Below are 23,443 nucleotides of genomic sequence, written 5' to 3' on the forward strand. Positions count from 1 at the left end.
GGGCTCATCCGGGATTTGAACCCGGGACCTCTCGCACGTTAATGGACTGCGGTACCCTAAGCGAGAATCATACCCCTAGACCAACGAGCCTGCACGTCAGCCGTGGGCAAAATAAAAATTGTTTAGCTTTCTACAAAGCAGTTCTGACACCTCGAGTGAAAGACGAAATTGTTTCAATAACTCACCGCATCAGCATTTGTGGACTTTAAGCTCCAGCAAAATATCCGCCCAATATTGTTACCTCGACTGTTTGCAACTGGGGGCTTTTGTTTATGAAGTACACATGTTGCAGTCAATAATTTTAACCCAGCGACTTCAACATGTGACAACTCTGAGCCTGCCTTTGATATTTGATCACTTTTGAAAGGTGTGGTCTGTCACACAGTTAACTGCTCTGGAACATTTAAAGTACAGATTTATGACCTTGTTCTCCTGGGTGATCTGCAGGTTTGTGTGAATGGGGTCGGGGAACGATTGGACTTGATCTGATATTAATATGAGTAAAAATATGTCATGAACCTCAGTGAGGGAAAACACTCAGACGGGGCTGTATTGTCACGCTCACTATGCGTAGATTTTCTGTGAGTTTTAACCCCATGTGTTGTCCTGACAATGAATCATTGATTTTCGACCTGTGCCAGATTCTGTATGAGGCCCGCGGGAGCCTCATTCACTGTGACTCTCAGTGCACAGTAATACTCGGTGCTGTCTGTCACCTTCTCATCTTTCATGGAAATGTGCTTTGTTTCAGGTTGAGATTCCCGCTGAAGTGTTCAAAACCTGGAGCCGTATCGGTAAATTAGCGGCTCTGAGCAGTTCATGAGGAGCTCGATGTGTATACTGGCGATACCAGAACAGGGAATGTTGTATAGCTGTACTCGGTACCGAGTAACTGCAGGGTATTGCTGAATCTTCACCCTCTGCTGCTTCAACTCCTGGTTCTGACTGGGACACTGAGTCACCGTCACTCATGTCTGAAAATCGACAACAGACGCGCAGTGGGTTAGAAGGAGTAACAACAACGGAATAATCACCTCGAGATGGAAATGGGGAATGAATATGGTGACTGGCGGATTTCACGCAGAAGTTCAAAATGACAGACCTGTAATCAGAGTAAGAAAGAGTTTCGCCCCCATGGTTCGAGTCTGAACACCAGAAACAGAGAGTCATCACTGCCTGCATCAGGTCTGCAATTAGAGAAGTTGAAACAGTCAGGAGGATGTTATGAGGTCGAAGGTGACTCCCTCTCTCCGCCCATTTTTACATCTTCAAACAGGCACTGACTTCCATTAGAAGGGGATCGTGATATTTCATAAGTGATCAGAGAGCGCCCTCCGTGGACAGCGCGGCCGCATCTTGGAAACAGATACACACACGGCCACCTGCAAAGATTTACACATATAGAGATCAGAGAATCATAGAATCGTAGAACCCCTACAGTACAGAAGGAGGCCATTCGGCCCACAGAGTCTGTACCGATCACAAGCCCTCGCAGGCCCTATTCCTGTGACCTCATACATTTACCCCGCTAATCCCCCTGACACTAGGGTCAATTTAACATGGCCAATCAAACTAACTTGCACATCTTTGGACTGTGGAGGAAACCGGAACATCCGAGGAAACCCCCGCAGACACGGGGGGAGCAGATACACGCACGGCTACGTGCAAAGACCAACACGTGTAAGGATATATAACCATATAGATATATGCCCAGACAGTGACATCAATTCTAACGTCCCTCGTTATCAATCCAGAATTATTGTGTGGATTTCTGACACATTAGTCTGAATTGCTAACTATGAAAATACATGAATAACTCCAACTCCGTGTTCACTAGAAGCCTCGTATACCGCACAGAATCAACAAAAGCATCGACACAGGGACAAGTAAACACAGTGATCGATTCTCAAACTGATCGATTCAAACATAGACACACAGACATTCACTAAGGAAGATAAACAAACAGATTAACACAGCCACTGACACACTGAATGGAAGTGCACCCATTGACAATGTCAAAAATGTACGAGCTCCAGAGTAAACTTCCTGAACTGGAATTCCCTGGGGTCGTGTCAGTGCGGCAATATCCCGTTAGATATTCATTGCGATGGAACTGTCCATTTTAGCAACAAGAACAGCCAGAAATCTATTGCTCATCAATGGTGATCATTAATTGATGACTCGACAGTGGACACTTTTGGAGAATAAGCAATAATGGATGTATTTATTTTTACAGTCAAACATATCTGGATGTGTCCATATCATGTTTAAAGTTAATTTATTAGTGTCACAAGTCGGATTACATTCATACTGCAATGAAGTTACTGTGAAAATCCCCTAATCGCCATACTCCGCCACCTGTTCGGGTACACCGAGGGAGAAATTTAGCATGGCAATGCACCTAACCAGCACGTCTTTCGGACGTGGGAGGAAACTGCAACAAATCCACACAGACACAGGAAGAACGTACAAACTCCACACAGACCCAAGCCCGGAATCGAACCCGAGTGCCTGGCGCTGTGAGACAGCAGTGTGCCACTGAGCCACTGTGCCGCCCCATGTGAGGTCGGTGTAGGTAAGACAGATTCCCCACCCATTCTCGAGGTTGCCAGATCGGATGTTCGGGACACAGGAGGACAACACAAGGAGACTGCTTCGGGTGCAGGTGATTCATTCTCCTCTGTTATATTCCACACTCTGTGGAAAGTTGTGGAGTTAATATTATATATAATTCAGAAATAATGAGGAGATGCTTCATCCGATTAAACTCGTTTGGCAAATTCGATATGAAATCAATTGCATAAATAAATATGTTTACATTGAAAACTATATTGGGAAGCTATATCCAATACTTCATGCAATTGGGTCAGTGAAACGTTGTTATTTAAAGCAAACTGTACATGGATTCCACAGAAACTCCTTCTTCAAATGGGGATTGGACAATGACTTGAAAGGGAGAAAAATCAGGCTCATGGAATGAGAGAAGGAAATTGAACTGAGAACAAAAAACAGTGCAGAACAGGAACAGGCCCTTCGGCCCACCAAGCCCACACCGACACGTCAGCTTGGTAGCTCGTCATAAAATAACTGGCAGAGGCATGGTGGGTCGAAGGGCCTCTTATTGTTCTTTGCCATTGCCAACCATTTTCAATCATTACAACAATCTGAGGTCCCTCTCTGCTTCAAGAAGACGACCATCATCCCGGTACCTAAGAAAAACCAAGCAGCGAGACTTAATAACTATCGGCCGGTGGCTCTGACATCCATCATTATGAAGTGCTTCGAAAGGTTTGTTATGGCACAAATCAATTCCAGCCTCCCGGACTATCTGGATCCACTACAGTTGCCTACCGCCGCAACAGGTCCACAGCAGACGGCATTTCCCTGGCCTTGCACTCAACCCTGGATCACCTAGAATACAAGGACACACTCCTATTTATTGACTACAGCTCAGACTCCAACACTATTATTCCCATGAAACCCATCTCCAAACTCCTGGCCTGGGCCTCAGCACCTCCTCTGTGACCGGATCCTGAACTTCCTAACTCACAGACGACAATCTGTAAGGATAGGCAACAACACCTCCTCCACGATCATCCTCAACACCGGTGCCCCACAAGGCTGTGTTCTCAGTCCCCTTCTATACTCCTAATATACCTATGACTGTGTGGCCAAATTCCCCTCCAATTCGATTTTCAAGTTTGCTGACGACACCACTATAGTGGGTCGGATCTCAAACAATGATGAGACAGAGTACAGGAATGAGGTAAAGAATCTGGTGAACTGGCAACAATAATCTCTCCCTCAATGTCAACAAAACGAAGGAGATTGTCATCGACTTCAGGAAGCGCAAAGGAGAACATGCCCCTGTCTACATCAACGGGACGAAGTAGAAAAGGTCGAGAGCTTCACGTTTTGTGGTGTCCAGATCACCAATTATCTGTCCTGGTCCCCCCATGCCGACACTATAGTTAAGAAAGCCCACCAACGCCTCTACTTCCTCAGAAGACTAAGGAAATTTGGCATGTCAGCAACGACTCTCACCAACGTTTACAGATGCATCATAGAAAGCATTCTTTCTGGTTGTATCATAGCTTGGTATGGCTCCTGTTCTACCCAAGACTGCAAAGAACTGCAAAAGGTCGTGAATGTGCCCAATCTATCACACAAACCAGCCTCCCATCCATTGACTCTGTCTACATTTCCCGCTGCCTCGGCAAAGCAGCCAGCATAATTAAGGACCCCACACACCCCGGACATTCTCTCCTTCACCGTCTTCCTTCGGGAAAAAGATACAAAAGTCTGAGGTCACGTACCAACCGACTCAAGAACAGCTTCAGACTTTTGAATAGATTTACCTTGCATTAAGTTGATCTTTCTCTACACCCCAGCTATGACTGTAACGCTGAATTCTGCACACTCTCAATTCCTTCTCTATGAATGGTATGTTTTGTCTGTATAGCGTGCAAGAAACAATACTTTTCACTGTATCTTAATACAAATGACATTAATAAATCAAATCAAATCAAAATCATTCTTGGATCAATATGTCTACAGCAGTCCCAATGAGTGTTGCAACATTTCAAGAGAGTCCCATTGGGTCCTATGGACACCAACAATTTCTGTAGTGTAATGGTGGTTCTTTCACCTCAAACATGAAAGGTCCCGAGTTCAAAACCATGCCGAAATATTATTAAAATTTGTTCATTAAGGGTGAGGGAAGTTTACATGATTTAAATTTGTTGTTAAACATTATCCTGGGACCTGGGTTCGATTCCCGGCTTGGGTCACTGTCTGTGTGGAGTTTGCACATTCTCCTCGTGTCTGCGTGGGTTTCCTCCGGGTGCTCCGGTTTCCTCTCACAGTCCAAAGATGTGCGGGTTAGGTTGATTGGCTATGCTAAAACAATTGCCTCTTAGTGTCCTGAGGTGTGTAGGTTAGAGGGATTCGTGGATAAATATGTAGGGATATGGGGGTAGGGCCTGGGGTGGGATTGTGCTCGGTGCAGACTCGATGGGCCGAATGGCCTCTTTCTGTACTGTAGGAGAAAGAACAATACAGCACAGGAACAGGCCCTTCGGCCCCCCAAGCCCGCGCCGCTCCCCGGTCCAGGATTGAATCCTGAATCCAGGATCCCCGCCCAATTTTCCAGCCTATCTACATACCAATATCCTATCCACCGAGCTGTCCCTCACAGCTACGATGCTTTGTTCATTACAACCTATTAACCTACCCCCACCCCCCCCATTCCTGACCATGTGATCTCCAGGGAGAGGCGAAAACCCAGAGTGAAAAACCCCAGGGCCAATATGGGGAAAAAAAAATCTGGGAAATTCCTCTCCGACCCCCTGAGGCGATCGAAACGAGTCCAGGAGATCACAATGGCCCCGATCGGAAAATGCTTCCCAACCCTAGTCATTTCCACTTCCACGAACACCATATGAATCCCCTGCCCCCGAGACAGGTTCCCAACTATCCGCAGTCTCACTCTGTACTGGCACCAGCAAGATGATCATAGAATGAAGCCTTGAAACGAGAAACCAGGAACAATTAGCCCGCGCCGCTCCCTGGTCCAAACTAGACCACTCTTTTGTATCCCTCCATTCCCACTCCGTTCATATAGCTGTCTAGATAAGTCTTAAACGTTCCCAGTGTGTCCGCCTCCACCACCTTGCCCGGCAACACATTCCAGGCCCCCACGACCCTCTGTGTGAAATATGTCCTTCTGATATCTGTGTTAAACCTCCCCCCTATGATTTCTATGATTATCCGAAACTCGATATTAAAGACATGTTATCTATCATTGCTCTGACCTCGGCCTCAAAATCTTTCAGTAAAATCAGAAATCTTGTATTTTTATGACGCAATGAGAGGAAATAGATGTTCCTGTTTTGACACCGTGGACATATCAGCAACTCATTCAGTCCACAACAGAATTTAATGGCTTTGTTGATGCAGACCAACAAAGTGAATCATCATCTGAACCATGTCTAATAGTATTGTGTGCTCAAAAAGTGACCAGTTGGGGCAGCATGGTAGCACAGTGGTTACCACTGCTGCTTTACAGCTCCAGGGTCCTGGGTTCGATTCCCAGCTCCTGGGTCACTGGCTGTGTGGGGTTTGCACGTTCTCCCCGTGTCTGTGTGGATTTTCTCCCACTGTCCAAAGATTGGTTGGCTGCGAAATTTGCCCCTTAGTGTCCTGAGATGCGTGGATTAGCGGGTAAATATGCATGGATATGGAGGCAGGGCCTGGATGGGATCATGGTCGGTACAGACTCAATGGGCCGAATGGCCTCTTTCTGCACAGTAGGGTTTCTGTGACATAGTTCAAAGTGAAACTGTAACTAAACTCGAGGAAATTGCGCAGAACCATTATTTTAACATCGTTCTTCAGAGTAACGAAATAAGGAAAACCACTCAGACAGTTGGCGAAATCGAGAATCAGTGCGGATCTACTGGACTTTCCTACAGCTGAATGAGATTTAGACGCCTGAGTGTTTCACACACAGAATAAAGAGGGATCAAGGATAACTAACAAATCGTTCTTAAATCTCTTCCCCTGAAAGATATTTGATTTTGTTGAATAGCTGATTGTGGTCAATCTCAATGAAGCACCCTAACATGTGTATTACCCAGTGACTCGATTCCTTTTGTTGGTCAGCAATTTCTTTTGTTGGTTTGCAATTCAATGCTGTCTATTTCGGAGATATTTCATTCAGAATGAGGAGATATGTAATGAATAAAAATATATTAATATTAAACATTGAACAGCAAACAAATATTGGGCAGAACTGGTTGAAATTATTTGAAGGAAGATGAGAATGATGCATTAATGTTTGAGCAGAAATCATTGCTCCCTTAGATATTTGCCGGACGACCGCTTATAAATGTTGAAGTTCAAGATGAGTTGAGAATTCAGGTTGGAAGAAACGGTTTTTGTCTTGTATTAAGTGACATGGGTTCTCAGGATAACCATGAGAACCTGCAGCAACACAGTCGAGTTGAACATTGTGATCAGGCCAATTGGCGGCGCTATGCTGTCAGCTGTTTCTGTAGTGTAGTGGTTATCGCGTTCGCCTCACACGCGAAAGGTCCCCGGTTCGAAACCGGGCAGAAACATTTATTGAAATTATTCATTGAGTATGAGGGAAGTTTTGCATGGTTTCAGTTGTTGCTGAACATGATCTGAATCTCGATGTTCCAGCCATGTTATCTTTGGTCTGACCTCGGCCTCAAATGCTCTCAGTAAAATCAGAAATGCTGTATTTTAAGACGCAATGAGGAAATAAATGTTTGTACTTTGACACCGTGCGCATATTCGCAATTTGTTCGGTCCATACCAGAATTTAATGGATTTATAAGTGCAGACTAACATAGTTAATCACCATCTGAAACATGTGTAATAGTACTGTGTGTTCATAAACACAGACAGAAGTGAAAGTGTAACTGAACTAGAGGAAATGGCGCACATTTCCCGGAAGCATATTTTTAAAATTGTTCTTCATAATAAAGAAATGGGAAAAAAATCACTCAGGCAGATGAGTAAATCGAAACTCAGTGTAGTTCTGCTGGACTTTTCTATAGATGAACGGGATTTAGGCGCCAGAATGTTGCACACGCAGAATAATGAGGGATTAAGTATAACCAGCAGATCATTATTAAATCTTTTCCCTTTAAAGATATTTGATATTGTTTAAAAGCTGACTGTCTCAAATAAGCACCATGGGATGTGTATTACCCAGTGACTCGATTTCTTTTATTGGTCAGTCATGTTTGCAATGCAATGTTGCATATTCCCGAGATATTCAATTCAGAATGAAGATGTATGTATTAAATACATGGATTCATGTTTAATATTGAATAACGAAACAAATATTGAGTAACCAGCCAACGTTTCGAGTTTGGATGACCCTTCATCAGAGCTAAGGGCAAAGAAAATCAGACAAGTTTTATATTATGAGGGTGGAAGGGGGGTGCTGTAATTGGACAAAGGGAATGAAAAGGAGAATGCAGAAGGCTGAGAGAGGTGTGAAAAGTGTTAATCAGAATGGTAGAGCAGAGGTACAGATGGTTTGCCCTGAATGGAGGGGGGTTGGTGGGGGGGAGGAGGGGGGGGGGGGGGGGGCGGTTGGTCGGGGGGGGGGGGGGGGAGGGGGCGGGTGCGGGCGAGAAGAAGAGCAGGAATGAAGAAGTTGAAAAATGGAAGTGAGAAAGAAGTATGATAAAATGGATGAATGAGATGAAAAGAAGAAACAAAATGAAATAAAATAAATGGAAATGGGGTGAAGGTGGAGGGGAGAGTCATGCTCTGAAGTTGTTGAACTCAATGTTCAGTCTGGAAGGCTGTAAAGTGCCCAATCGGAAGATGAGGTTCTGTTCCTCCAATTTGCATTGGGGTTCACTAGAACATTGGAAAAGGCCAAGGACGGACACGTGGACAGGAGAGCAGGGTGGTGTGTTGAAGTGGCAAGTGACAGGAAGCTCTGGATCCTGCTTGCGGACGGACTGAAGGTGTTCAACAAAGCGGTCACCCAATTTGTGTTTGGTCTCTCCGATGTAGAGTAGACTGGATTGGGAGCAGCGAATTGAATAGACCAGGTTGAAGCAGGTGCATGTGAAGCACTGCCTCACCTGAAAGGGTGTTCAGGACCCGGGAGGTGAACAGGGAGGAGGTAAAGTGGCAGGTGTTGCACCTTCTACTATTGCATGGGAAGGTGCCATGGGTAGGGGATAGGAGTTTGGGTGGGATGGAGGAGTGGACCAGGGTATCCCAGAGAGGACGATCCTTGTGGAATGCTGGTGGTGGAGTGGGGGGGTGGGGGGGGGGTTAAAGGGAAGATGTGTTGGGTATGGCATCATGCTGGAATTGGCAGCAATGGCAGAGGATGATCCTTTGAATGTGGAGGCTGGTCAGGTGAAAAGTGAAGACAAGGGGAACCCTGTCCTGGTTCTGGGAGGGGAGGGAGTGAGAGCAGTGGCTGGGGGATGGGTCGGACATGGTCAAGAGCCCTGTCAACAACAGTGGGTGGAAAACCTCAACTGTTGAAGAAGAAAGACATATCTGCAACGTGGCATCATCAGAACAGATGCACCGGAGGTGAAAGAATGAAGAGAATGGGATGGAGTCCTTTCAGGATGTGGGGTGCGAAGAACTGCAGTCAAGATAGTTGTGGGAGTTGGTGGGCTTGTAATAGATACTGGTGGATAGTCTAACATGAGAACCTGCAGCAACACAGCAGAGTTGAACCTTGCAGACAAGTCGATTGGCTACACCGAACTGCTGGTGGTTTCTGTAGTGTAGTGGTTATCATGTTTGCCTAATGCGTGAGAAGTCCCTGGTTCAAAACCAGCTAGAAACTTTAGCATTTCAGGAAGTATGCATGATTTTGGTTATTTGCTGAACATTATCCAATTCTCGATGTTGCCATATTATGTTTGTTTTGACCTCGGTCTCAAATGCTTTCAGGAAAATCAGAAATGCTGCATTTTTAGATTTAGTTGCAGGAAAGAGATGTTGGTATTTTGACACCGTGCATATATTAGCAACTTGTTCGATGCATGGGTTTATAGATGTAGACCAACATAGTTAATCACCATCTGAAACATGTCTAATAGTAGTGTGTGCTCATAAAGACAGACACAAGTGATACTGTAACTGAACTAGAGGAATTGGTGCACATTGCACAGAAACACCTTTTTAAAATCGGTTTTCAGAATAAAGATATACAGAAAACCATTCATGCTGATGAGGAAATCGAGGCTCACTGCAGATCTACTGGACATTCCTATAGATGAATGGGATTTAGGCACCAGAATAAGTCCCCTGGGCCTGATGAAATGTATCCTAGGATTCTGTGGGAGGCAAGGGATGAGATTGCAGAGCCTTTGGCGTTGATCTTTGGGTCCTCGCTGTCCACGGGGATGGTGCCAGAGGACTGGAGAATGGCGAATGTTGTTCCTCTGTTTAAGAAAGGGAATAGAAATGACCCTGGTAATTATAGACCGGTTAGTCTTACTTCGGTGGTTGGTAAATTGATGGAAAGGGTCCTTAGGGATGGGATTTACGACCATTTAGAAAGATGCGGATTAATCCGAGATAGTCAGCACGGATTCGTGAAGGGCAAGTCGTGCCTCACAAATTTGATAGAATTTTTTGAGGAGGTAACTAAGTGTGTTGATGAAGGTAGGGCAGTTGATGTCATATACATGGATTTTAGTAAGGCGTTTGATAAGGTCCCCCATGGTCGGCTTATGATGAAAGTGAGGAGGTGTGGGATAGAGGGAAAGTTGGCCGATTGGATAGGTAACTGGCTGTCTGACCGAAGACAGAGGGTGGTGGTCGATGGAAAATTTTCGGATTGGAGGCAGGTTGCTAGCGGTGTGCCGCAGGGATCAGTGCTTGGTCCTCTGCTCTTTGTGATTTTTATTAATGACTTAGAGGAGGGGGCTGAAGGGTGGATCAGTAAATTTGCTGATGACACCAAGATTGGTGGAGTAGTGGATGAGGTGGAGGGCTGTTGTAGGCTGCAAAGAGACATAGATAGGATGCAAAGCTGGGCTGAAAAATGGCAAATGGAGTTTAACCCTGATAAATGTGAGGTGATTCATTTTGGTAGGACTAATTTAAATGTGGATTACAGGGTCAAAGGTAGGGTTCTGAAGACTGTGGAGGAACAGAGAGATCTTGGGGTCCATATCCACAGATCTCTAAAGGTTGCCAGTCAAGTGGATAGCGCTGTGAAGAAGGCCTATAGTGTGTTAGCTTTTATTAACAGGGGGTTGGAGTTTAAGAGCCGTGGGGTTATGCTGCAACTGTACAGGACCTTGGTGAGACCACATTTGGAATATTGTGTGCAGTTCTGGTCACCTCACTATAAGAAGAATGTGGAAGCGCTGGAAAGAGTGCAGAGGAGATTTACCAGGATGCTGCCTGGTTTGGAGGGTAGGTCATATGAGGAAAGGTTGAGGGAGCTAGGGCTGTTCTCTCTGGAGCGGAGGAGGCTGAGGGGAGACTTAATAGAGGTGTATAAAATGATGAAGGGGATAGATAGAGTGAACGTTCAAAGACTATTTCCTCGGGTGGATGGAGCTATTACAAGGGGGCATAACTATAGGGTTCGTGGTGGGAGATACAGGACGGATATCAGAGGTAGGTTCTTTACGCAGAGAGTGGTTGGGGTGTGGAATGGACTGCCTGCAGTGATAGTGGAGTCAGACACTTTAGAAACATTTAAGCGGTTATTGGATAGGCACATGGAGCACACCAGGATGATAGGGAGTGGGAAAGCTTGATCTTGGTTTCAGATAAAGCTCGGCACAACATCGTGGGCCGAAGGGCCTGTTCTGTGCTGTACTGTTCTATGTTCTATGTTCTAATATTTCACACCCAGAATAAACTAACTGGTCATTCTTAAATCTCTTCCCATTAAAGATATTTGATTTTGTTTATAAACTGATTGTGGTCAATCTCAAATAAGCATCATGGGGTGTGCATTAACCAGTGACTCGATCTGTTTCGTTGGTCAGTCATATTTGCAATTCAATGCTGCAAATGTCAGAGATATTCAATTCAGAATCAGGAGATGCATAATAAATAAATGTATCGATATTAAATGTTGAATAATGAAACAAATACCTAGTAAAATAGATTGAGAATGATGCATTTGCCACAGTGGTTCATTTTCAGTTTTTGTTTCAGATTCCAGCATCCACAGATTTTTGCTTTTATTTATTCGCTCTGACCTGAACCTCAAAATTCATTCAGGGCGATCGGAAATACTGGATTTTCATGAGAAGAAAAAGATGATGTGTGGGAGGAAACAGGAACACCTGGAGAACGTGCGGACTCCGCACAGTCACTCAAGCCGAGAAACGAACCTGAGTCCCTGGTGCTGTAATGGCTGTCCAAAGAGAGAATGCGACAGCCATTCGCAGTATTTTCCCCTGGTTTCTGTGGCTATAGCTCATCTTTCATTCCCTCACCCTGCAGTATAAATATCTCCCACTTTCTATGTCTTTTTGCTTTGACAAAAGGTCATCTGGACTCAATATTGCAAATATCTCTGACATTAAGTGATGTCCATCTTTGTGCGGGGCAAATGTTCTCCATTTGGACAGAAGGTGGAGAGTCGGAACAGATGCGCCCCTGACAAAGATGGCGTTGATGTGGGGCGGGACTTCAGGCGGTGCCCGCAGAACGCTCAGGCGGTTGGGCTCGCACATGCGCATTGCAGCGGGAGTGTTTTGTTGACGGAAGCGCGCGGCTTCTTCTCTTGATCTGAATCAGATTTGAAAGGGGGGACGGTTAACGATCGGCGGCGTTACCATGGCTGCAGGGGTGGGACTTGTCAACCGCGCGCGCTGGCACAAGCGGACCCTGAGCGGCACCAGCAGGTGCGGAGGCCGCCCGGGGGAGCCGGGGTCTCGAGTAAGCGGCAAGCCGGGCCGGCCCGCCTCTCCTGAGGGGAGGCCACCGCACACTGACCCGGGGACGTGGCACCAACCCAAAACTTCCCAACCCCGGGTTTTTCACGCCTCTTTTACCCCTCACCGAGCTCCTCAGCACAAAGCAGCCCCTAAAATCCTCCAGAAACCACTCAGACCCCACTTGGCATCTTTTCCCCAGGTCATGACCCTGAGATGCCCTTTTGGTTTCAGCCCCCTCACCTGATCAGGTGCCAACTGCGGTGGTGGTTGGAGGAACGATTGCTCGTTTCCAGGGCCGGGTGCTGAACTGGATCTCTCTCAATGTCCCACAGTGTTTGTTTTCGAGATACAATTTGGTACATGTGGTGATTTGTCACTTTGTCCCTAAATGGAGGGCAAGTGGATTGGCACCCTGATTATCAATTGACACTCATCCACTTCTGCAGCCTTCCATTCCCGTGGCAGTTCAGTGGACACAACGACAGTGTGTGTCCGAGGTTTGCCCAAGCTTTAGTTCATGCTGGCACTATTGTCACCACGTTGGGGTCCTCAACAGAGAGACTCCCTCTTTAAAGAAGGTCCTGAAAGGGTGACCAATTTGTGTTTTCTGTTTCTCATAGGAGCCGTGGTCAACAGTATAGCCAGAGAGACTCCATGTACCCAGTCGCATATTCAGACAAACAGCTACTGGACATCTGCGTCCAAGAAACAGACCGGATCCTGGTTGAGAAAGTAAGTTGGATTTGAATGTGCCTTTAGTGTATGACTGACAACGCCCCTGGTTTGTCCATGGTGATAAAGCACCTTGGTGAACCACAGCAGCCTGTGTGATAAAGGGTTAATCGTCATCCTTACTTCCAGGCCTGGGTATAAGATCAGCATATGGCCTCCCCTAACCGGCCCCCTTTACTGATACCCTGCTCACTTTCTGTTTTCATCGCCTTGGGCCCATTGAAACAGCTGCCCATGAATCTGTTCATCGTGTACATGGCTGGCAACAACAGCTCCATCCTCCTTATCATGATGGTGTGCATGATGGCCTGGAGACCCATACAGGCCTTGATGTCCATGTCAGCAAGTGAGTATTGTATTGAATCTACAGCTCAGAAACAGCTCTGAACCGGCATCACTTGAGCAGCTTAAAATAGAGTGCTGAGAGTTGGGTAATTAAGGGAGTCAGGGAAGGAAGGGAAAGAGGTGCTGTTGTGCTTTCTAACTTTCTCAGCCTTTAGGAAGTGATCTTACTCTTCCACAGGAGAAGAAGCTAGATTTTTGGTGAGTATCTGCTAAGTGACTAAGATTTATTCTGTTCCTAAGGATCAAAATAGTATAGCAACAGGTGGTAAGGTTAATAAACTACTTAAAAACAAAAATAAATTATCATTGGATAAAAGAAATAGTTTATTAGTACACATTCAAGCTGCAACATTTGAGAGTTCCTGGGTGTCAGTTTGATCCAGGGCAAACAGGCATAGAGGTTTACAGCATGGAAACAGACAGAAAAAAAACAGACCAATGAAATTTTTTTAAAATTTAAAATTGACAAACAGAAATCATCATCATCTAACTCATTCTGAGTAAATATTCTCACCAGGTCCTCTGTTGGGACCCTGCTAAGCAGCTTTAATGGTCCGTGATTGCAGAAACTGAGCAGTCACAGGAATGTGGTCAAGATAGTCCAGTCCCACAATGCCTCACATTCAATCTGCAGTCCTTCAATTATAACAGAATATGTGGCTGTATGTAGCTGCCTCGGCCACGATCAGCGCCAACACTGCCTTCTTAAACTGCTACAATGCCTGAGATGTAAGTACACTCACAGTGCTGTTAGGGAGGGATTTCCAGCTACACATTCCAGACTTTCACGAGACTGTAGGTGGATACCAGATTGATATATTCCATTCAACTACTCCAAAGGTGAGTTATTCTAATTCCTTTATTGTCCAGGACAATATATTCACAATATCTTTAAAACAGAAATTAAACATTCCCATTTGATTTCAGGTGTTAACATATTCTGTTAGTTTGTTCTTTATTGTCGATGTCAGGCTGGGGTTGTTCCTCTTGGAGCAAAGGAGGTTGAGGGGAGATTTGATCGAGGTGGACAAGATTCTGACAGGTTTAGATAAGGTGGACAAAGAAAAGCTGTTCCCCATTAGCTGATGGGACAAGGACGAGGGGATTTATGGTTTTGGGCCAGAGATGCAGGGGGGATGTGAGGAAGAATATTCTGATGCAGCGAATGGTAATGACCTGGAACTCGCTGCCTACGAGGGTGGAGGAAGTGGAGTCAATAAGCAATTACAAAGGAAATTGGATGGGCATCTGGGGGAGTTTCAAACAGAAATAGCGACTCTTAACTTCCTAACACCCTGTCGCTCTGTGATCCGTGTGAAATTTGAAACTAGGTATTCGCAACAAGACTCAAATACCATCAGTCCACTGGAAGTAAAGTCATGAGACCGGCCAGTCCAGCAGAAAGAAACCCTCCGACCCTCCCCATTGACCAACTGTGAGAATGAACAAAATGTCCTGGATGTAACTGAGAGCAGAAACAATAACAGGAATGTGGTCAAGAAAGTCCAGTCCCATAATTCCTAGAATCACTCGTGAACTCGTTGGTGTCTCAGCAGGGCGGATGAAAGACTGAATCTCTTCTCACACACAGAGCAGGTGAACGGCTTCTCCCCAGTGTGAACTCGCTGGTGTGTCCGCAGGTTGGATAATCGTGTGAATCCCTTCTCACACTGAGAGCAGGTGAATGGCCTCTCCCCAGTGTGAACTCGCTGGTGTCTCAGCAGGCTGGATGAATCACAGAATCCCTTCCCACACTGAGAACAGATGAACTGCCTCTCCCCAGTGTGAACGCGCCGGTGTCTCTGCAGGTGGGATGACCGAGTGAATCCCTTCCCACACTGAGAGCAGGTGAACGGCCTCTCCCCAGTATGAACGCATGCATGTGCCCGCAGGTCAGATGACCAAGTGAATCCCTCCCCACACTGAGAGCAGGTGAACGGCCTCTCCCCAGTGTGAACTCGCTGGTGTGCCCGCAGGTCGGATGACCGAGTGAATCCCTTCCCACACACAGTGCAGGTGAACGGCCTCTCCCCAGTGTGAAATCGCCGGTGTGTGCGCAAGGTGGATAAATGACTGAATCCCTCCCCACACTGAGAGCAGGTGAACGGCCTCTCTCCAGTATGAACTCGCTCGTGTGACCGCAGGTCGGATGACCGAGTGAATCCCTTCCCACACTGAGAACACATGAATGGTCTCTCCCCAGTGTGAACTCGCTGGTGTGACTGCAGGCTGGATGACTGAGTGAATCCCTCCCCACACTGAGAGCAGGTGAATGGTCTCTCCCCAGTGTGGTTGCGCCGATGAGCTTCCAGCTCTGATGGGGATCTGTATCTCTTCCCACAGTCCACACATTTCCATGGTTTCTCCATGGTGCAGGTGTCCTTGCCACTCTCTTGGGTGGACAATCAGTTGAAGCCTCACACAGAACACGGGTACAGTCTCTCCCCGCTGTGAATGGTGTGATATTTATTCAGGCTGTGTGACTGGTTAAAACTCTTTAGTCCGTGCACTGGAACACTCTCACTCGAGTGTGGCGGTGTGTTGGTGCTTTTCCAGTCACACTGACATTTCAAATCTTTTCAAATCAACAGACCGGACAATCATTTCTCCTTCCAGATTCAAAGTCCGATGATATTCAGCTCCCAAGGAATATGACTCTGTCAGATCTGACGTGACGTTTGAGATTTCGGCCTGTGATTCCTCTTTCAATATCCTGTAAAACAAGTTTACAAAAGTCATCAGTGTCAGTACAGGATAGAAATTCAGAACAGACAATTCTAGTTTCTATGGAACATTCTTTCCTCTCTCATTCCCCAAAAAGCTGTAAATCTCCATCCCACACACTCTCCCTCCATTCTCACTCTGCTGTATCTAATATTCACCCTCCCAATTCTCCTGAAGAGGCTGATTGACAGATCCATGCTCACTGCTTCATGTCCTGGACACAGAGACCATAACAAATAGGAGCTGCAGTCGGCCACTTGGCCCATCGAGCCTTTTAAACTATTCAATGAGATAATTCGTTCATCTACCTCAGCATCATTCTCCCCGCACTAAACCCATATCTCTTGATATCTTCAATATCTAGAAACCAATCAATCTCTCTCTTGAAAATAGTTGATGACTGAGGCTTCACTGTCCTCAGGGGTTGAGAATTCCAAAGCTTTACCACATCCTTGAGTGAAGAAATCCCCTCACATATTAGCTTTTGCTCCATCTTCTTGTCTGTTCCCCATAACCCTTGACACCCTTGTCGGTCAAAGATCTGTCTAACTGGAATATATTCAATGATCCTCAGCCTCCAATGGTCCTTGGGGAAGAGAAATCCAAAAGACCAACAACCCTCTGAGGGCAGAGACGTCTGGAAATATATAACGTAGCTACCGTTCCATATTACAAGATATTCAGAACGGTTGAGATTTTTGCCTGTGATTCCTCGTTCAAAATCCTGTGAAATGAGTTTGCAAAAGTCATCACAGTCAGTATAGGATAGAAATTCAGAGCAGACAATTCTAGTTTCTCTGGAACATTCTTTCCTACTTCATTCCCAAAAAGTTGTAAATCTCCATCCATATCTATGGATTCTATTTAAAAATGAAAGTGGATGGGCACTTGAAGGAAATAAACTTTCAGGAGAATGGGGATATAGAGTGGGAATGGGACTGGAATGTTATACAGAGAGTCAGCATGGACTCGAGTTACCGAATGGATTCCTTCTGTGCTGTAATGACTTTATGACTGGAAATGTATAACATTGCTACAGGATTATATTACAATGCAAGAAATAATAATAAATGTATTTTATTACAGAAACATAAATAATATATCTAATCTGGGTACCATATAATAACACTGGACATATCTCTGTCCTATATTAATTTACTGTCCCCTTAAATGTCAGCCATCTCCTGCCCTTTAATTGTGAACATTTGGAAAGAGACCATCCTTTTAGACAGAAAGAAGATTAACGTTTCAGGGTGGGCAGAATGAATTACAGGGAATAAAAATGTATCAGATTTTGTTGGTCAATATAAGCTCAGAAGTGGAAGGGAAATGATCTCCAGTGGAAGAGAAACAATTCCTGAACATTGTAAGACTAAGCTGGTAAATCAGCAGTGAATAGAGTTGTGAAGTGGTAAAAACCTCATCAAGACATAGCTTGCAGAAATAATAGTTAAAATACACCCATTATTAGAGGCAGAGGAAGGTCGACAATGGCAGAGAGCTGATCAGGGAGGGCAGAGGTGAAACAGAGAAATGGATCGCCGTTTAAAAATTCATAAAAAGCATGGTTAGCAAGTTTGCAGACGATACTAAATTAGGAGGTATCGCTGATAGTGAAGACGGTTATCAAAAATTACAGGGGGATCTTGATCAGTTGATCAGTTGGGGAAGTGGGCCGCTGATTGGCAAATGGATTTCAGTACAGATAATACAGAGTGCAGAGGCACAACCTCAGGCTAAAGGGACAATCCTTTAAAACAGAGATAAGGAGGAATTTCTTCAGCCAGAGAGTGGTGAATTTGTGGAACTCTTTGCAGCAGAAGGCTGTGAAGGCCAGGTCATTGACTGTCTTTAAGACAGAGGTAGATAGGTTCTTGATTAATAAGGGGATCTGGGGTTATGGGAAAAAGGCAGGAGAATGGGGATGAGAAAAACATCAACCATGATTGAATGGCGGAGCAGACTTGATGGGACAAGTGGCCTAATTCAACTCCTATGTCTTATGGTCTTGAGTGTGACTGTTGCATTTTGGAAAGTCAAACCAGGGTAGGACTTATACAATGAATGGTAAGGCCCTGGGGAGTGTTGAGGAACAGAGGAACCTCGGAGAAGTACATAGTTTGTTGAAAGTGATGTCACAGGTAGACAGAGTGGTGAAGAAGGCGTTTAGCACACTGGCCTTCATCAGTCAGGGCACTGAGTATTGGAGTTGGGACATTATGTTATAGTTGTATAAGTCATTGGGAGGCTGCACTTGGAGTATTGTGTACAGTTTTTGTCACCCTGTTATCGGAAAAACATTGATAAACTGGAAAGCGTGTAAAGAAGATTTATGAGGATGTTGCCGGGACTAATGGGCCTGAGTGATTGCGTGAGGTTGGACAGGCTAGGGCTTTATTCCTTCAAACGTAGGAGAATGTGGGGTGACTATATTGAGGTGTATTAAATAATGAGGGGCATAGATAGGATGAACCTACATTGCCTTTTTGCCAGGGTAGGGGAATTGAAAACTAGAGGGCATAGGTTTAAGGTGAGAGGGGAAAGATTAAAAGGGACCTGAGGGGCAACTTCTTCATGCAAAGAGTGGTGGGTACATGGAATGAGCTGCCAGAGAAAGTGGTTGAGGCAGGTTCAAACAGCAGGTTTAAACATTTAAAAAGCATTTGGAGAAGTACATGAATTGGAAAGGATTAGAGGGATATGAGCCAAACACGGGCAATTGGGACTAGCTGGGAGGGCACCATGGGTGGCATGGATCAGTTGGGCCCAAGGGCCTGTTTCCGTGCTATATTGTTCTATGACTCTATGTGCTGGCAGTGTCAGCATCTATTCCCATAACTCATTGTCCTTGAACTGAGTGGCTTGCATTGCTGGGGGATGTGGTCATTTCCTTCTTTAAAGGACATTATTAAATCGGATGGATTTTTACGACAATTATCATCAATGGACTTCTAATTCTAGATTTTTACTGAATTCAAATTTCAACATTTGCCGTTGTGGGATTCGAACCCAGGGTCTACAATGCATTGCCCTGGATCCCTGTATTACTAATACAATAACACTATCACTGCACCATTGCCTCCCCATCCATGGTAAAGGAGACATAATAGCCCGAGATCCATGGAATCAGAGCATGCTCTAAATTTAAATTAATGCTCACTCACACTCACCTCAAAACCATTTCACTGTTTTCACATTTTAAAATCTGCTGCAGCTGAAAAGATCTCAGAGAGATTGGTGTCCGGGAAAAATGTTGCAATCTTCAAATCTTGTCCCTGTAAATGAGGAAAGTTATAGGTGTAATTCAAGGTTAGAAATTCAAGACAGACAAACATTTCTTTTGGTCTGAGTTTGCTGTGAGTAAATCCTCCCCTTCCAACCTCCTATAAAAGGAGTTTCCAAAATCCATCAGCATCTGTCCAGAACAGAAATTCAAAACATTCTCTCCTCCTACCTGGCACAGAATTACTTTAGCTGGGACAAAATTGCAGTGGAGGCAGTTCAGGGAAGATCCAGTTGGTTGATTCCTGAAATGAGGAGTTTTGTCTTTGAGGATGAGCAGCTTGGGCCTGTACTCTTTGGAGTTTAAAAGACTGAGAAGTTATTGAAACATCTGGGAATTTAAGGGCGGCACGGTGGTTGGCCCTGCTGCCTCACAGTGCCAGGGTCCCAGGTTCAATTCCAGCCTTGGGTCACTGCCTGTGTGGAGTTTGCACATTTTCTCTCCATGTCTGTGTGGGTTTCGTCCAGGTGCTCCGGTTTCCTCCCACAGTCCAAAGATGTGCGGGTTACGTGGATTGGCTATGCTAAATTGACCCTAGTGTCAAATGCATGGGGTTGTGGGGATGGGGCCTGGGTGGGATTGTGGTCAGTATGCTCAATGGGCCAAATGGACTCTTTCTGCACTGTAGGGTTTCTATGATTCATATGATATAAAGTGCTTGACAAGGTAGATGCTGAGAGGATGTTTCCTCTGGTGTGGAAATCAAGTAAAAATAAAGGATCCCAAATTTAAGATGAAGAGAGAACTTTTCTCTCAGCGGGTTGTTGATCTTTGGAACTCTGTCTTCATCAGTGAGGATTGGAGGCAGGTCATTGAATATATTCAAAGCTGAGGTTTTGATCCACAAGAAAGTCAAGGGTATGGACGGGGCGGGGGAGCAAAGTAGACATGATCTTATTGAATGATGCAGCAGGCTCGATGGGCCGAATGACGGGCTCCTGTTCCGAATTCTTATTCCGATGTTCTTGGATAGCTGCGCATGCGCCCTGCTCCCTATTGTCCCGCTGAAGATCGAGGTTCTGAACCAGCCCCTGAAACCACGCCCATTGTGACCCGTTAGACAGCAGCGCATGCGCTCTCCGGCTCCACTGAAACAAGGTGGCGGCCGATAACCGGGGCCTATTTCCGGGATAAAAGCCTGGGAGCTGCAAACCCGGGACCTCCACGGTCTTATTCGGGCCGTGCGACCTACAGCGGATGTTTGTGAAGCCATAGCTCCCTCCCTACCCCGACTCCCGGCTCCATTTCTCCCGCAGCCCGACCGACTCACCCGTTGAAAAAAGACGCTCCCGCACTCGCAGGACTCCGAGCAAAGTGACACTGCTCACGCTCCAGATATAACACTGCGCCTGCGCAATAGGCTCCTGTGGAATGAATAGGACACTTTCCCACCCGCAGGGGCACCTGGGAATTAATGGCGTCATTATCAAAGACAATAATAGAAAATTATCTTGTGCAATTAAGATCAATTAATTTTTTTAAATGCATTTCTCGGAATTTGCGCGCTGCCATTCTCTATTTCTAAAATTGATTTCAACCAGTGGTCTCCTGTGGGAATACCCCTACTTTTTAAAACTTTTCTCTCTGCTCTCCTGAAGATACTCATACTCGTTGGGTAAATCCCAGAGAGACTGGTTTCTTTCACTTTCTTTCTCCTGATGCTGAATATTCTGTTTTATGGAATGATACATCACAGATGGGAACAATTTGGCCCATCCTGCCCAACCTCTTTAAGATCTATCCAATTAATTCCACAGCTCTGCTGGCAGAGTCAGAACAATATATATTTTCTGCAGCACTGCAGCAGGTGAATGGAAAAGGTTTTCCAGTTGTATATTTCTCAGACACACTCACCTCTGGAAAGATCAATTGGCCTGTGTACTAGGCATATATTAACGTTCCACTTAAAATTAAAACAGAAAATTTAAAAAGCAGTTACCAGGGCCGGATTTATTGTCAAACTGATGATGCCGTTAGAAAAGAGCCAGCTATCCAAGAAGTCACTCAAAGTATTGAATCAAACAAAATTGATCACCTGTTTTCTAACATGGTGCTGTGATTTTATGTGATGGTTTCAATGTTCTCACAATTACCTGGTGTGGTCTGGGTTTATTTTATACTCATTCCCATCACTGTCCATGAAACACATTACATGCACTCTGATTCTCCATCCCATCAGAGACAATTCAATCACTGACCGGAAATTAGGGTTTTTAACAACAGCTCTGACAACCGAGAATGCACCGTGAGGCAAAATTAACCCTAGCTGACAAATTCCACACGGGCTCCGAAGACTGCCCTTTCTGCGGCCTTGTGGAGTCCGTGGACCATGTCTATGTTGTGTGTCTTAGGCTGCACTCCCTTTATGTTTTCCTAAAGAACCTTTTGTTGATGTTTTGTTTGCACTTCAGTCCCACGCTCCTGATCTACGGACACCCGGTGCGGAGAGGGGAGGGTCGGGATGGCGACCTCCTCGTGAACCTGCTCCTGGGCCTGGCGAAACGCACCATTTACCGGTCCAGGCTGCGGGCGCTCGAGGGGGCCGTCCATCCTGACTGTCTTCCCCTCTACCGCGGCTACGTTCGCGGCCAGGTGTCCCTGGAGAGGGAGCATGCGGTGTCCACGGGCGAGCCCGCTGGGCACCGCAGGGGTTGGGGTGCATTATTGACCCTAATAATCACATTTTAATTTGATGTTTTTAAGTTTCCTTTGTACTTTGATTTCTGTTCGGGCTGTTCCCCCTCCTTTTTGGGGAGCTGCCCCTTTTACTTTGTCCTGATTTAATCGGAGTTTGTTTGCTTGGTTTGGTTTGACCTAAAAAGAGGACAAATTCCAGACAGTGAACATTATCTCCCAGACCCAAGTATAAAACAGTAAACATTATCCCCCCAAGATCCGAATATAAAACAGTGAACATTATTCCCCCAGACCCGAATATAAAAGAGTGAACATTATCCCCCCCAGACCCGAATATAAAACAGTGAACATTATCCCCCAGACCTGAATATAAAACAGTGAATATTATCCCCCCCAGACTCGAATATAAAACAGTGAATATTATCCCCCAGACCTGAATATAAAAGTGAACATTATCCCCCAGACCTGAATATAAAACAGTGAACATTATCCCCAGACCCGAATATAAAATAGTGAACATTATCCCCCAGATCCGAATATCAAATCGTGAGCATTATCCCCCCTACACTTGAATACAAAATTGTCCTGATGGATTCAGACAGCATTATCACAATATTCCAAATGTGTTTTTTCCAGGAAAAGATTCAGCGGCTGCATCACTGGAGGCCAGAGATACTCTCCTCAAACTCGGCTCATGTGAGGAATCCCTCCAATGAGGCTCAGGAATGCTACAACCAGAGTCACGTGACCACCAAGTGTGTAACTGAACAAACTACCGCAACGTTGAAGATGTGTTTCAGTGTGAAATGATTTGCTTCACCTGTTGCTTCAGATTTGAGAGGAAATGTCCCTTTCTGGGGTAATTTGACCTTGACCCAGGCACTTTTCAGATCTGAAAGTGATGGCCTTTAGCACAATCTCAAGGCTGCACAGTACAGAATGAACACTAATCTGTTTCATTCTGCGACTATGCAGTGGTTACATGAGTGATACCTTCCACTAATTAGCTGCTAGCATCAGTCCAAAAAGGCATTCAGCCTCCCACACTAGTAAGCAAGGCTGGGTATGAATATCTTTCACAACACCAGGTTAAAGTCCAACAGGTTTATTTGACAGCAAAAGCCACTAGCTTTTGACGAAAGCTCGGACCAATAGGAAGAGGGGGCGGGGCTGGAGGACCGAGCAACTGGTCCTCCGACCAATCAGAGTAAATGACGGGCACCCCTCAGCCTGGAGCTCCCTCTGTCTGCGCGTGCGCTCGGCCGCACACTGTCAAGATGGCGATCGTTCACCC

General features: G+C 45.5%; 1 protein-coding gene and 2 non-coding genes across 5 annotated transcripts in view; 1 reads left to right on the forward strand and 2 right to left on the reverse strand.

The window, feature by feature from the left end:
- Positions 1–90, reverse strand: trnap-agg (transfer RNA proline (anticodon AGG)). Its single transcript is given in 2 exon segments — positions 1–36; positions 55–90. It is a non-coding gene; the product is annotated as a tRNA-Pro (tRNA).
- Positions 91–7,048: 6,958 nt separating this feature from the next.
- Positions 7,049–7,121, forward strand: trnav-cac (transfer RNA valine (anticodon CAC)). Its single transcript has one exon. It is a non-coding gene; the product is annotated as a tRNA-Val (tRNA).
- A 6,692-nt stretch (positions 7,122–13,813) lies between these two features.
- The window catches only part of LOC144485514 (uncharacterized), a 175,567-nt gene continuing 165,937 nt past the window's right edge, over positions 13,814–23,443 (reverse strand). For 2 of the 3 annotated variants that reach the window (XR_013496171.1, XR_013496170.1), the window contains exons 2-3: positions 19,400–19,504; positions 16,094–16,218 (exon numbers count right to left, since the gene is read on the reverse strand). Coding sequence is in view for 1 of the 3 variants with exons in the window: in XM_078203658.1 (XP_078059784.1) it covers positions 15,032–15,874 (843 nt within the window). In the remaining 2 variants the exon portion in view is untranslated. Of the gene's footprint in view, positions 16,219–19,399; positions 19,505–20,782; positions 21,347–23,443 lie in introns of those variants that run through there. The other variant, XM_078203658.1, reaches the window with a different exon arrangement.

This window comes from Mustelus asterias, unplaced genomic scaffold (genome assembly GCF_964213995.1).
Source record: "Mustelus asterias unplaced genomic scaffold, sMusAst1.hap1.1 HAP1_SCAFFOLD_196, whole genome shotgun sequence".
NCBI lineage: Eukaryota > Metazoa > Chordata > Chondrichthyes > Carcharhiniformes > Triakidae > Mustelus > Mustelus asterias.